Source organism: Nyctereutes procyonoides, unplaced genomic scaffold (genome assembly GCF_905146905.1).
Source record: "Nyctereutes procyonoides isolate TBG_1078 unplaced genomic scaffold, NYPRO_anot_genome, whole genome shotgun sequence".
Lineage (NCBI taxonomy): Eukaryota > Metazoa > Chordata > Mammalia > Carnivora > Canidae > Nyctereutes > Nyctereutes procyonoides.
The window spans coordinates 50,657,903-50,671,077 of NW_026575142.1; the positions used below are offsets into that span (position 1 = coordinate 50,657,903).

Genomic DNA, 13,175 nt, shown 5'->3' on the forward strand with positions numbered 1-13,175 from the left:
CCCAGTTATTTAGGAAAGAACTTAATGTTTTCCAAAAGATACAGACATTGTTTGAGTTCAAAGTACTTCCATCTTCCGTTCAGTTACACAATAAATTCTGGGAAAACAAAGTAGGGCTTTACCCAGATATGAAAGGGACCATTAGGCTCTATTTGTATAAAGAAAATCCATTTGCCAGAACTTTAAGCAGTTTCGTGCATGTTTATGCTGAAAAGGACATGGATTATGGAATTAAGTGCACTTGGATTTGAACTTCATCACTACCATTTACTCAGCTTTGTGATGCTAGGCACTTCTCTTAACCTCCCAGAGCCTCAGGCTTCTAATCTATAAATACAGAGATTATGACACCCTCCTGGCCAGGGATGGTCAGGGCCTCTCCGCACAGCATAGAGGATGCCCTTCCTGCTAGACTGTCATGTGCGTGGTACTGGCTGGAGCCGTACATGACAGAGCCCTGGTTTATGGCGAAATAACATGAAAGAACACCTGACATGCTTTAGGCACCTCTCTTTTTATCTCTTTAATTGGTTATGTGTCTGCTGTCTTCCCAGGATGTCCTCTCCTTTACCATGAGGTGAGGCTGCTTCCTTGCCACTTGATAGTGCTCTCGCAGGGCACTCCGTGAAACTGAGTTTACATTATAAGCTAACTGGTGGTCTTCTTCTCAAGCAGGAGTCCAACACCGCAGCTTCTAAAGAGATGCGTCCCAGGTCTCTGGCACTGTCTCTGGACAGAGGTCTCTTTTTTTGCAATTTTATTTATCTACTTTATTTAAAAAAATTTTTTTAAAGATTGTATTTATTCATGAGAGACACACAGAGAGAGAGAGAGAGAGAGACAGAGACAGAGACACAGGCAGAGTGAGAAGCAGGCTCCCTGCAGGGAGCCCAATGCGGAACTTGATCCTGGGACTCTGGGATCACGACCTGAGCCGAAAGCAGATGCTCAACCACTGAGCCACCCAGGCGTCCCTCTTGCTGGCAATTTTATTTTTTATTTTACTTATTTTTTTAAAAAATTTTATTTATTCATAGATATATATATAGAGAGAGGCAGAGACACAGGCAGAGGGAGAAGCAGGCTCCATGCAGGGAGCCCGACGCGGGACTCCATCCCAGGACTCCAGGATCACACCCTGGGCCAAAGGCAGGTGCTGAACCACTGAGCCACCCAGGGATCCCCTTTTTCTGGCAATTTTAAAAGGATGGTGGGCCTCTACGCATTTTTTGGGAGTTTGGATTCTTGTCAGGTAGACCAGTCATCCTGCTCTTCCTTTTTTTTCCTCCTGTTTTCCAAGCATATGTACCTTTGTTGAACAGATAGCATAAGGCCCCAGGAGACCAGCGATGCGTAGATGGTTCCTGACCTCACCAAGCTCAGGTAGTCAGGGAGCTAGTGTGTGAGAAGGAATGGTCGGAGAATACAGAAAGTGTTCATGGTTTAGAGAGGAAAAAGGGAGTGTCTGAGGCCCGCAGTCTACATTCAAAGCTCAGACTGAGGCTGAATGTTGGCTCCAAGGAGCTGCAGGCTGCAAGCCTGGTGGGAGGTAGATGGACTGGAAATGAGTCCCTTCACTCTGAATCCATTGCCCAGCTCATTGCCCCACCTCCTGCCGGTCACTAGATTTTGTTCACATCTTTTTTTTTTTTTTTTTTTTTTGTTGCCTCCTCTTACCTTTTTTAGGCTTGTTTTCTACTCAGCACAGAGTGGCTGCCCTGAACACATCTTTCATTATGATTCATACCAACTTGAAGAAAAAGTTCAGCTGCTGCGTGTTGGCCTTTCTCCTGTTTGCAGTCATCTGTGTGTGGAAGGAGAAGAAGAAAGGGAGTTACTATGATTCCCTCAAGTTGCAAACCAAGGAATTCCAGATGGTGAGAGGGCTGGAAAAACAGGCTGCGACTTTGAGCAGCACTCAGAACCCCCCCAGGGCCAGCCAGGCCCTCAGCAGTCCCCGGGGCCCAGTCAAGGCCAAGTCAGAGGCCTCCTTCCAGGTGTGGAACAAGGACAGCTCTTCCAAAAACCTCATCCCCAGGCTGCAGAAGATCTGGAGAAATTATCTGAACATGAATAAGTATAAAGTGTCCTACAAGGGGCCAGGGCCGGGGGTCAAGTTCAGTGCGGAGGCCCTGCACTGCCATCTCCGGGACCACGTGAACGTCTCCATGGTAGAGGCCACAGATTTTCCCTTCAACACCTCCGAATGGGAGGGTTTCCTACCCAAGGAGAACATTAGGACCAAGGCTGGGCCATGGGGCAGGTGTGCTGTTGTCTCCTCAGCCGGATCCCTGAAGTCCTCCCAGCTGGGCCGAGAAATAGGTGGGTTCTGGAGTGTGAAGACTCCTCCTATGGAGTGGGGTGTGTGGACAGGACTGGCACGGCCCCACTCTGGTCCCGTGAGCTAGTGCTGCGCTCCCTGCAGCATCCTCTGGCCTTCTTGTGGACTCAGAGGGAGCAGGGGGGCGGCCGAAAGGGTGAAGATCCATCCAGGCCCCCAGCACCCTTATCAATGGGAACAGCTTTGCTTTTCTCTGTTTTCTCTGTCCCCCCCCCCCCCCCCGCCCTTTGGAAAATATATTTATTATTGGTAGTGAGTGCAGTAAAGATGTCAGTATTCATGATCGAAAAGAGGTTGTATAAGCCAAGGTTGCCTTTATGTTGATAAAAAATGCCTTATTTCACTTGTAATCATAAACATTATTCCAGTAAAAGAGGTACATTTTTCTTTCCTTTTTGTCTTACTTACATGATCACCATAATAAGTTAAAATGAAGTAGCTCTTATATAGTCAAGGGAGAAGAGAAAAAGAGAAAACCAATATGCCAGAGCCTAGACGATCGCACCCAGCATTTCTGGGTATAATATTGCTGTTCTACAGACGATACCGTTGGAAAAGTGAAATCTGCCCTGAGTGATAAGCACAACCCTATAGTTGACTTAAAAACAGTAGAAGCACTGATTTCTCCTGTATCTTCAGGTTCTGAAGTTCTGTACTTGTACTGGCTAGTCGGAGACTAATTGCCTCATTTGGCCTCACCTGTCTGAGTAATTTTCAGCCTTTCTGTTTGAAAATCACTAATTAGAGTGGGAATTCTTAACTTGGGGGCTGTGGACCAAACTTAGGGGGTTCATGAGTCCCTAAAATTGTGTGGAAGATGCCTATGGATTAGGTGTGTATAAAGTGTGTGTGTTATTTTTGTTAAGTCAGTCCGTACATTGTTCCAGAGAGAAAGTCCATAGCTTCTCATCGATTTTTCTGAGAGTTCTCTGTGACTTGGCTGAAAGCCACTGGTCAGATATATCAACTTGATTTTTTTTCTTTCTTTCTGAAATCCTCACAGTTTCATAAAGATGGAGAGTCTGTCCATGTTTGTAAACATGTGTACAGCACAAAGCAATGGCCTTGCTTAAGGCTCCCTAGTTGTGTTTTCCATTATTGTGAAATGAATCAGGCTAAAGGAAGCAAAAAGCACAGGAAGCCTTGCTCTTCTGTCCGGCTCTGGAAGGTACTGGAGCAGGTGAGGTCATATGTCTCCTTTTTTATTCCCTTCTTAAGAGTGCCAGGAAAAATGGTCTGAAAACACAGGCTCTCAAAGGCAGAAAAGTAGACCCAAATTGGATTCCCTGGAGCAGAAAGAAGTGATGAGGTCACATCTTGTGCCTCCCCAAATAGGCAGCACTCACTAATCAAGGCTGCCAAGATAATCCGCCCCACCCCAACTTTGGCGTTTGCCTTTTTGATTTCTTCTGGGTTTTGTTTTCTAGAAGCTCCGTGTGATTGCTTTTTGTTCACCCATAATGGAGCTAAATTCCTTTCTTTCTTCCTGACTTTGTCTCCAATATCCCAGGTGCTAACTGATCCTCCTCTCTGTGTTAGCTCATCATTGACAGCCTGGCTGGAACTGGCTGAGTTTGAGGCAGAGCCTGATACTTCTATGAATTGGAACTACAGTCTTTATGCACTCCATGAAAGTTTGCAAGTGACTTACATACACAGTAAAATAATTTTTTTTCTGTAGACTACAGTTATAATTTCAGGTATGAATTACCATGGGAAGACTTTGCTCTTGGGATGTAACAAACATTGCATGTTGGACTTCCAGCTTCCTCCCTTTTCTTAGGGCAATCCCCTGGGCATTTAGTCTAACAAATGTTTTAAGGAATTCATTCATTCTTTTATTCATTTGTGGATCTTTCAACAACACAGAGCGGGTCTCAGAAGACAAAGGGGAAAGCTCTTTGCCGAAGGCCTGGAGTATCAGACAGCGTGTCAGGCCCACGGCCTTCCCACTATACCTGGAATTTGTTCTGCTTATTGCCGGGTATTGAGTGTACCAAATGGTTTTGAATTGTTTGCTCTTACAAATTGTACTGTTGACAGGGTTTTTGTGCAGGTAACTTAAGTGACCAAAGGGAAAATATCCACAGTCATGGGGCTAGAAGACCAAAGTAAGATAAGTTTTATGGCTCTTTTTTGTCCATTGCAAAATTGCTTACCAGAGGGATTGTAATAATGTACTGTTATCTCCAGTAGCCCCTGAAACCAGCCAACCGTGGTGGGCACAGTCATTTTCAATTATTTTTGTTACATGTACATGTAAGGTGACTTAGATTTGTTTGAGTTTTCATTTCAAACAATAAGAGTATTTCTCAAACATTGTAACCAATCGGAGTAACGCTTATTGTGCACCTGCTGTGCACCCAGCATGTTTTGCTTTCTAATCCTCCTCGGTAATCCTGTGACGTAGGGATGATTGTTGTTCCCATTTAACTGATGATTATTGTTCCCTTTTAATTTACTAGCTGACTGTTGAGGCTCAAAGAGATTATGTAACGGATAAATAGTGGACTGGGACTTGAAACCGGGTCCTTCGACTCCAAGGCCTGCATGCTCACTCGCTCTGCTCTTGTGCCTGCAGGGGTTGTAGCTTTATTTTATTTATTTTATTTTATTTTATTTTATTTTATTTTATTTTATTTTATTTTTTATATTTTATTTTATTTATTTTATTATTTTTTAGATTTTATTTATTCACAAGAGACACAGAGAGAGGCAGAGACATCTGCAGAGGGAGAAGCAGGTTCCCTGCGGGGAGCCTGATGCAGGACTCAATCCCATGGCCCCAGGGATCACTCCCTGAGCTGAGGGCAGATGCTAAACCACTGAGCCACGCAGGTGCCCCAGTTGTAGCTTTATAATAAAGTTTTTGGTGTGATGAATCTCTTGTCAGGTGAAAAAAAGCAATCCCGTGATATTCTTGCTTACTTGCTCTCCCACGGGAAGGAGAAGCACACTCTGAGTTGAGGCAAAAGCAAGAGGCAAAGGCTGCCTGGGACAAAATGCAGAGCATGTTGGGGGGCCCTGTAGGGTGAAGGGGCTGAGGAGCCAGGCCAGAAAGATAGGCAAGGGACAGCCCCCACAGGATGTTGACGGTCACAGAAAAGACTCTGGGTTTTGTTCTTTAAGCCATAGAGTCCTAGAAGGGTTTTCAGCAAGCTAGTGATGAGATCATGTGCATTTTGGAGGGATTTCTCATTTCTCTGAACCCCCTTGTCTAGGGGGAGTGCTATGTAATCTATTCTCAGGGATTATTGCCACTTCTGGATGAGAAGTGCCAGGCCTGCTGGAGCAGTGATCGTGGTGGTGGTGGAAAGAACAGTTCTGATTTGAGAAGAGACAGAAATTATTTAACTAGAAATGACCTTGAGGGACAGATGGGAGCCAGAGTCTCTAGCTTGGGGGAGGGTATCTCGAATCATAGGGGAGCATGCTTTTGGAGGAGGGTAGGTGCTGTCTGGGAGGGCCTGAATCTGAAGTGTTTGTGGATTTCTCTGAGTAGATATCTATGCGGTTAGGCTTTTGATTCTGGGGGAAGAGTCAGGTGTGTGTGGGGGGGGGGCTTGTGGGCGGGGAGATCAGATTCAGGCAGGGGTCATTTGTCCTTAGGCGGTAGTTGTAGTCAGGAGAGAGGGCTCAGGAGAAAGCCTCCGGAAAGTGTAGAGATGTAAGGGACAAGATGTAAGGGAAAGAACTGGGAAGGCAGGCTTTCTGAAGGCCAGAGAGAAGGAACAGGGAGAAGCAGGTGTATGCCTTATGATGGGAGGCAAGGGGAGCAGAGTTTGGGTAGATTTGGGGCAGATGGGGTTCTGTGCAGAGGGAGGTCTGAGAAGACATCCTTGGATTGTGTAGCTCGGAAAATAGGATTGCTTCTATCAGGGGTCAGCAAACACTTCCTGTAAAGGGCCGGATGGCAAATATTTTTGGTGTTGAGGTCATACAGTGTCTCTCGCAGCTACTCAACTCTGCTGTCGTAGTGCAAAAGCAAACTAGACAGTAGTAAATGAACGGGCCTGGCTATGTTCCAGTAAAATTTTATTAACCAAAACGGAGAACAGGCCAGATTTTTGCCTTCAAAGGCCATAATTGTCTGGCCCTGATGTGTATTATATCTAATTTTCCTAACCGGGAGCAGAATATAGCCTCCCAAATGTGATTACCTGATTCATGAAGCTAACTTGAAAATCTAAAAAAAGCTTGGTCTAAATTGTGATAAAATTCCTTTCATTCCAATTTCCAGCTATTTAGAGCTACTATACCTGCAGACCGTGGATTTTGATGTATTGATGAATTTACTAAGGAGCTGACTCTGTTGAATATTCTAGACATGCACATGGTGGTGCATTTATTTCCGCATTTTCTAATTTGTGTCTTTTTCTGTTGTCTCATTCTAAGCTCAACAACAGTGGTGGCCGCTGTGTTCTGCAGCCTCCCCCTGGCAAAGGCTCATTTGCGGGGGTCCCGGTAGCTGTGGATTTCTCTGCTGGTGATTTCCTAGAGGCCTGTCTGACTTGAGGACTTCTTCAGCCTCCAATAGCAAAAGATAGTTTGGTGAACAAGGCCGCCGTCCTCTTTCTTTAGGAGCCCAATTTAGTAGTCAATTTTAGAGTTATCTTCTTTGACTGATATATATTTTTTTCTCCTTAGAATAAAATCCAGACTTCGTACCTGGCCTCCACACCCTGTGTGGCCTGGTTCCTGCCAGCTTCTTTAGCTGCATTTTTCTTTTTCTTCCCCTCACTCACTCGTCTCCAGCCAAGTCCTTACTGTCCTTGGGGCCCCGATGACACTACCTCCTCTGGCTGGAACGTGCTTCCCGGGACCCTCCCCGTGGGTGGCCCTCCTTTGGGTTCAGCTCAAAGGCATGCTCCTGAATCCTCCCTCTGTCCACAGGAGATTCCCGCAGGATCTCTGTCACACCGCCTAGTTTATTCGTGCCGTGGTATTAATCATAGACTGTAACCGTCCCACGTGCAGCTGGTTGTGCTTCTTTGTTGGCTCCCTCCTTGCTGTGGATGGCAAGAGCTCTGAGGGCAAGGACCTTGTCTTTCTAGCTCACAGCCATTGTCTCCAGTGCCTAGAACTGTGCCTGACGGGAGTAGGTGCTTAGTCAGTATTTGTTAAGTGAACAAATACATTTTTCTTTTCTTATGGTCAGTACCAGGGATGGCTCCTAAGCCTCCCTTATGCTGGATGCTCTCCATTTACCCCTCGGCCCCATGCTCTTCCCTTTTTTGGCTCACTTTGGGCCCTGAGAGGTTAAATTTGGGACTGTATCACTTGGGATTCCATGCTCTCTGGCTTTTATTTGGGACCAGACAGTAGAAGTCCTCCAAAACTGAGAAGGAAGAGAGTGAAGTTGGGGTGTCTGTCCCTCGCTCACTAACCCCCCCCCCAGCTCTATCACTGCAGAATGCTCACAGGCTGCTTCTTTCTCAGCTCACAGTCTGGCCCCTTTCAAGTGCCTCTCTGTCTCTGAGTCTCTCTCTCTTTTCCCTCAGGCCAAGAAGCCAAGGGAAGGAGGAGAGAGAGGTTGGGGTACCGATTCCATCCTTGCTGGCTAGACATCAGCCATAGCCATGTTTCCCTACGGGCCACCATTGCGCACAAGTGGCCTTCTTCAGCTCGGGGCCTCTGCTCTTCTTGCCACATCCGGGGCAGGCCAGTAGTGGCCCCTGCTGCAGCCAACCCTGGGGTATTGGCCGTTCCCTGTGGATTTCTTTAAATTCTGCCTACAACTTTGTAAATAATCCTTTTATCCAGTTCTCAGTGACTCCGTCGGAGTTGGTCCTGTTTGGGTACTGGGATGCTCAGATTAGTCATTTGCTCACCTGTGAAATGGAGAAGCTGACCAAGTGAAGCTTCTGATGGATCTGCTTTTCTGGTGTGATTACTGCCAGTCATTTTCGAAGCCAGCGGCTGATGACAAGCGTGTTGCAATCTGAGTTGTGTAAAGGTGTGCCTTCTGCCCTATTTGCAGTTCAGGGGGTCTGCCCTGGAGGGTGATAAAGTTTGGACTATGTACATCTCATGGAATTTTCAAACCGTTTTGATGAGTTTTGTCCCAGGACGGAGATAGGGTTGTTTTTGTGACTAGATGATATGTCTAGACCCCTGAGGCTTAAAAACTATGTTAGAAGTGAAGTAAAGAGGGAGGCTTTCATCTCTTAATTCCATGGGCATTGTTTTTACAGATCATTTTGTGTTGAGCCAAGTTCCTCCCGCCCCTCACCTTCTGTGTCACCTTTGTGGATGAAGAACCACCCCAAATACATTTCCCACGAGGAGGGAAATAAAACAACAGAAAATTGGGTTGGCCTCCAAACCTTGTGCAGATTGCAGTGGTGAACCCTAAACTTGCTTGAATCAAGTAAGGTTAGGATGAGCTCATGGGAGGTTGGCTCAGGATTGGGATAGAGCTTAAAAGTCATTAGTCCTCCCCTCAGAAGATTGGTCAAAGCCAAATAGAAAAAATTCTCCAAGTCTTCCAATCTCTGCCGAAACAGCTACAAGGGACAGGGAACTAGAGCCAGGTGTGAATGAATTTTTAAAAACATGATCTGTCTGATTTTGCCTGGATTTAGGACACTATTTCTGACAAAGAAATAGAAAATGTGGGATTTAGTTTCGATCTCTGACCTTCTATTCCATCTCTACCACCACTCAGGTTTGTGAGCCTTCCTGGGCCTCAGGTTCATAATGGAACACTCAGGGAGTTGTCTTGGATACCATAAATCTCTCCAATTTACTGAGCATAGCAAGCTTTTCAGAGTGCTATGTGGACTTTGCACTTGTGGGTTACACTGAGCTTAGGGAAGCGTCTTCATTTTTCTGATGGAGGTGGAAGTGTGACCTACTGGTAACACCAAGAGAATACCTGGTTTGCTCCTTTGGTAACTGGGATAGTGATTACATCTGAGGTAGCACGCTGGCCCTATTCACCTTTCTGTTGTGCCCAGGCATACTGGAGTCATGGAATGGATTTCAGGGATGCAACAATACGAGCCTCGTTAGGTTTTGCCAGGCAGGTGGGTGGTCATCTCTGTCTACAAACTGTACCAGAATGCTCCATATAAATATGATCCTTTTCTCTTGTGATGGGGATCATGATGGGATAAAGATTAGGAAGTAGTATTCTCTTGCCCCTCCCCTTCTTCCTGCCCTCTCTCCCTCCAGACCTTCCTCTGTTTCTGCTTGTTGCTGGTGCTCATCACCTCTTTTCTTTTTCCTTGTGGTTTATAGATGATCATGACGCAGTCCTGAGGTTTAATGGGGCACCCACAGCCAGTTTCCAACAAGATGTGGGCACGAAAACCACCATTCGCCTGATGAACTCTCAGGTAAAATTTCTTCTGTGTGGATCTGGAGTGAGAGAAGGATCACAGTATAGATCCTAATGTAGAACCCACCTACTGGGAGCATAGCAGAACTGCCAAATTAAGTCCCATGACCTTCCTGAGGTCATTCTAAGACCCAGCCTGGTGATGTGTTCATGAAAAAGCCCCGATGGCATCAGATGGCATTAACAGAGGTGTCCAGTGCCCTGAGAAAGCAGAGTTCTGCTGTCTCCATAGATGCCAGGTTGTATGTGAGTATTGCATGAGGGACAACATGGCAGAGAATATCAGAGTGAGGGATACTGTGAAACGCAAGGGGAGCAATAAATGTGGGTGTGTTTCATAAACTATAACATAGTTTACAAGTATCATAAGACATCACCAGATGATGATGTGTTTTACGGCACTAGAAGTGTTGCATTGCCCTCATGAATTCTGCAAGAGAATTAGTTTCCTGAAGTGTTTCCAGGTAGCACATACTGATTTCTCAAAACTAATGGGGACTTGAGAAATACTCTTGCCACAAAGTTCTGTTAATAAATTTAATGAGTGGTAAAAAAGCAAAAACAAACAAACAAACAAAAAAACGATGACCCATATATCAAAACTAGCGTGAGAGGTCTACAAACACATTCACCTTGCTCACAACTATCAATGTTTGTTGTTCTCTGTGTAAGCACATAAACCTTGGGTGTTTTTATGTCAGTGACATAAAACTCTACATTGCCTGGGACTCTGTGGCCGGGGAGCACATCCTGGGAGTGATCATAAGTGCCCTTTGAACTGTTCCAGATCTCCACCCCTCTGGCACAAGGCCCTACTTCTGTTTCCCTCAGACAGCAGTCTCTTCGCTGTTTGCCCCTCAGGAACTCCCCAGCTGGGCAGAAGCTGCCTCTTGCATGGCCCACTTTCCATCTGAGGCCCACAGTCATAGGAACCTTTCTATGAAGGGACTGGGATTGACGAACTTAACTTCTTTGCAAGTGGCTGCCATTTTGTTTTCTGTTCTTTCTCAAATCCCTTGGTGATAATATCACTCTTTGTCACTGTAATATCCTCGGTAGACTCTATGCGTTTTCAGTTCCTATTTATTATTTAACCTCATATTTGGGTTTTATAGACTTGTATTATAAACTAGAAGAGGGCAGAATAAAAGAACTAGATTGGTGAGCAAGAGACTATGGAGCGCCGGAGCATGTGGCACCAGAGTAGGCTTTGAAAGATGGGTAGGATTTGGAGAAAGAGTAATAGGCATTCTTAAAAGTGGTATCAGCAGGACAGAGATACATAGGCAATGAAGGAGACATCCAAACAGGTCTCACTGGCAAGGGGGTGGGGATGGCTTTGTGTTGCCCTCGAGAGGAGATGAGGCTGGAGCTTCATGGCTGCTTGGACCTGGCAAGTCTAGAAAATCAGGCAAAGCAGGTGGGATGAGCTTTCTCTTCTTTCTCCTTTTCCTTCTCATGGCCCAGTCAAAGAAATCCTGGAGTGGGAGAGCTTAGGAAGTGCTATAGCTTGACCTCTACTTCTGTGTAAGGTGGTACCTGAAGATCTACCTTTGCCTCCCTCTATCCCTCCCTTCCCCCTTTCACAAATATGGACAGTACCGAGTGAAATGCAGTAGTCAGCACATCGGTCTGCAGTCAGCCTGCCTAGGGCTGAGACCCTGGCTCTACTTCTTAATAGCTAAATGATCATGCATAAGTTACTTACGCCTCCATCTGTTCAGGCGTGGAGGGGAGAATAGCAGTACCGTCTTCATGGCACAAGGTTGTTAGGAAGAATAAGCAAGAAGACCACGGAGAGCCCCTAGTACCTGGCATATACATCAGTGGATGATAGCTACTCTTACATTCATGTGGGGTGGCGCTGAGATGGGTTTGGGGGATACAGAGGTGAGCCCAGAAGGCTAGGTGCCTTCACCTGCCACCTACGGCTGCGATCAGTTGCTATGCAGAGACAGACGGTTGCAACAGAGAACTACAAAGGACAGGATCAAGGTGCTCCCAGAGCCCATTCAGGGAAACTCTCCCTGGTCAGGGACATCAGGAGTCGTGAGGAGGTGAGTCAGCTGTGTGGGTATAGAAGTTGAGAAGAGCGAGGGCCTTGCCTAAAGAGACAACGGCCTATGTGAGGCCATGTATGGACAGGGCAAGGGAAGATAAGGGCCCAGGGGGTGGGGAGCACGTGTGGGGATGTGGTGAGCACTGAGGCTGAAGGTAAGGGGGAGCTGTGCCCTGGTGCTGCAGCCAGGGCTAATCTCTGTGGCATGACCAGACATGCTCTCTGCAAAGGTTGCTGGCATCCATCTGATCAGAGCCCTGCGGTGCATGGAGACACAGTTAGGAGGCTCTTGCAGGGCAATGCTAACAGTTGCTGCAGAGGAGAAATGAGGGTAAGCATGAGAATGGAATGGAATGGATTTGAGATGGATTGGCATGTGGGTCAGCAGCGGGGGGTGAAGGGAGAGGGGCTGCAGGTGCTACTGGATTTCTGGCTCGTGTTGTTGGCCGGCTGGAAGTCACTGGGATTGCAAGTGCTTGAAGACATTTTGGGTTGTGTGGGCTAGGGTCAGAGAGGAGGGTAGGATTAAAAACTGTGGTTCTGGATGGGGTTAATCTGAGCTGCCTCATAGAGACCTGTGAAGAGATGTCAAGTAGGAAGCTGTACAGAGGGGGTTGGAGCTCAATGGTGACCTCTGGGCTGGAGGTGAGAATTTGCCTTTTTTTTTTTTTTAAAGATTTTATTTACTTATTCATAAGAGATGCAGAGAGAGAGAGGCAGAGACACAGGCAGAGGGAGAAGCAGGCTGCCTGGGGGGGAGCCTGATGTGGGACTCGATTCCAGGACCCCGGGATCACACCCTGAGGCAAAGGCAGATGCTCAACCACCGAGCCACAGGTGTCCCTTTGCCAGTCATTTTTATATGTGAGGCAATGAAACAGTGGGGCCAAAAAAAAAAAAAAAAGAAACCGTGGGGCCAAATGAAAGCATGAGGGACAGGGTGTAGACAGAAGTTCTTTGCAGGGGCTTTGGGTAATGAAAACAAAAAGAGAGGGTAATCAGCAATGTCCAATGATGCCAAGGCCCACTGAGGTGAGGCCTGGAAAGCATTGTTTTCTCTCTGGCCAAAGGGAGGCCACTGGTGACCTTCGTCAGCAGCTGTTTGGGAGAGCAGGGAAGCCAGATGCCAACTGGAGCCTAGGGTCAGGAGTGAGTGGGGAAGGCCAATGTGGACAGTTCTTTCAGGAAGGCTAGCTCTGTAGGGCAGAAGAGAAGCAGGGCAGGGAGTCCTAGAGAGTCGAGAGTTCCAGCACCAGTTTCTTTTCTTTTCTTTTTTCTTTTTTTTTTTAGATTGGAGAGAACTGAGTAAGTTTACAAGTCACTGGGAAGACAGTCACAAGAGAGCATGTGCTGTGTGGGTGCACTTACATCAGCTTCCCAGAGTCATCAGATTCATAAAGACAGAGTGTAGAATGGTGGTTTCTGGGGGTGGC

The 13,175-nt window shown here is 46.6% G+C and overlaps 1 protein-coding gene across 6 annotated transcripts in view; it reads left to right on the forward strand.

The window, feature by feature from the left end:
* The window catches only part of ST6GAL1 (ST6 beta-galactoside alpha-2,6-sialyltransferase 1), a 122,139-nt gene that overhangs the window by 90,352 nt on the left and 18,612 nt on the right, over positions 1-13,175 (forward strand). For 4 of the 6 annotated variants that reach the window (XM_055308218.1, XM_055308219.1, XM_055308220.1 and 1 more), the window contains 2 exons: positions 1,687-2,322; positions 9,584-9,681. In XM_055308218.1, coding sequence (XP_055164193.1) covers positions 1,737-2,322; positions 9,584-9,681 — 684 coding nt within the window. In that variant the 5' untranslated portion in view covers positions 1,687-1,736. Of the gene's footprint in view, positions 1-1,070; positions 1,150-1,686; positions 2,323-3,381; positions 3,522-9,583; positions 9,682-13,175 lie in introns of those variants that run through there. The other 2 variants (XM_055308217.1, XM_055308222.1) reach the window with 2 other exon arrangements.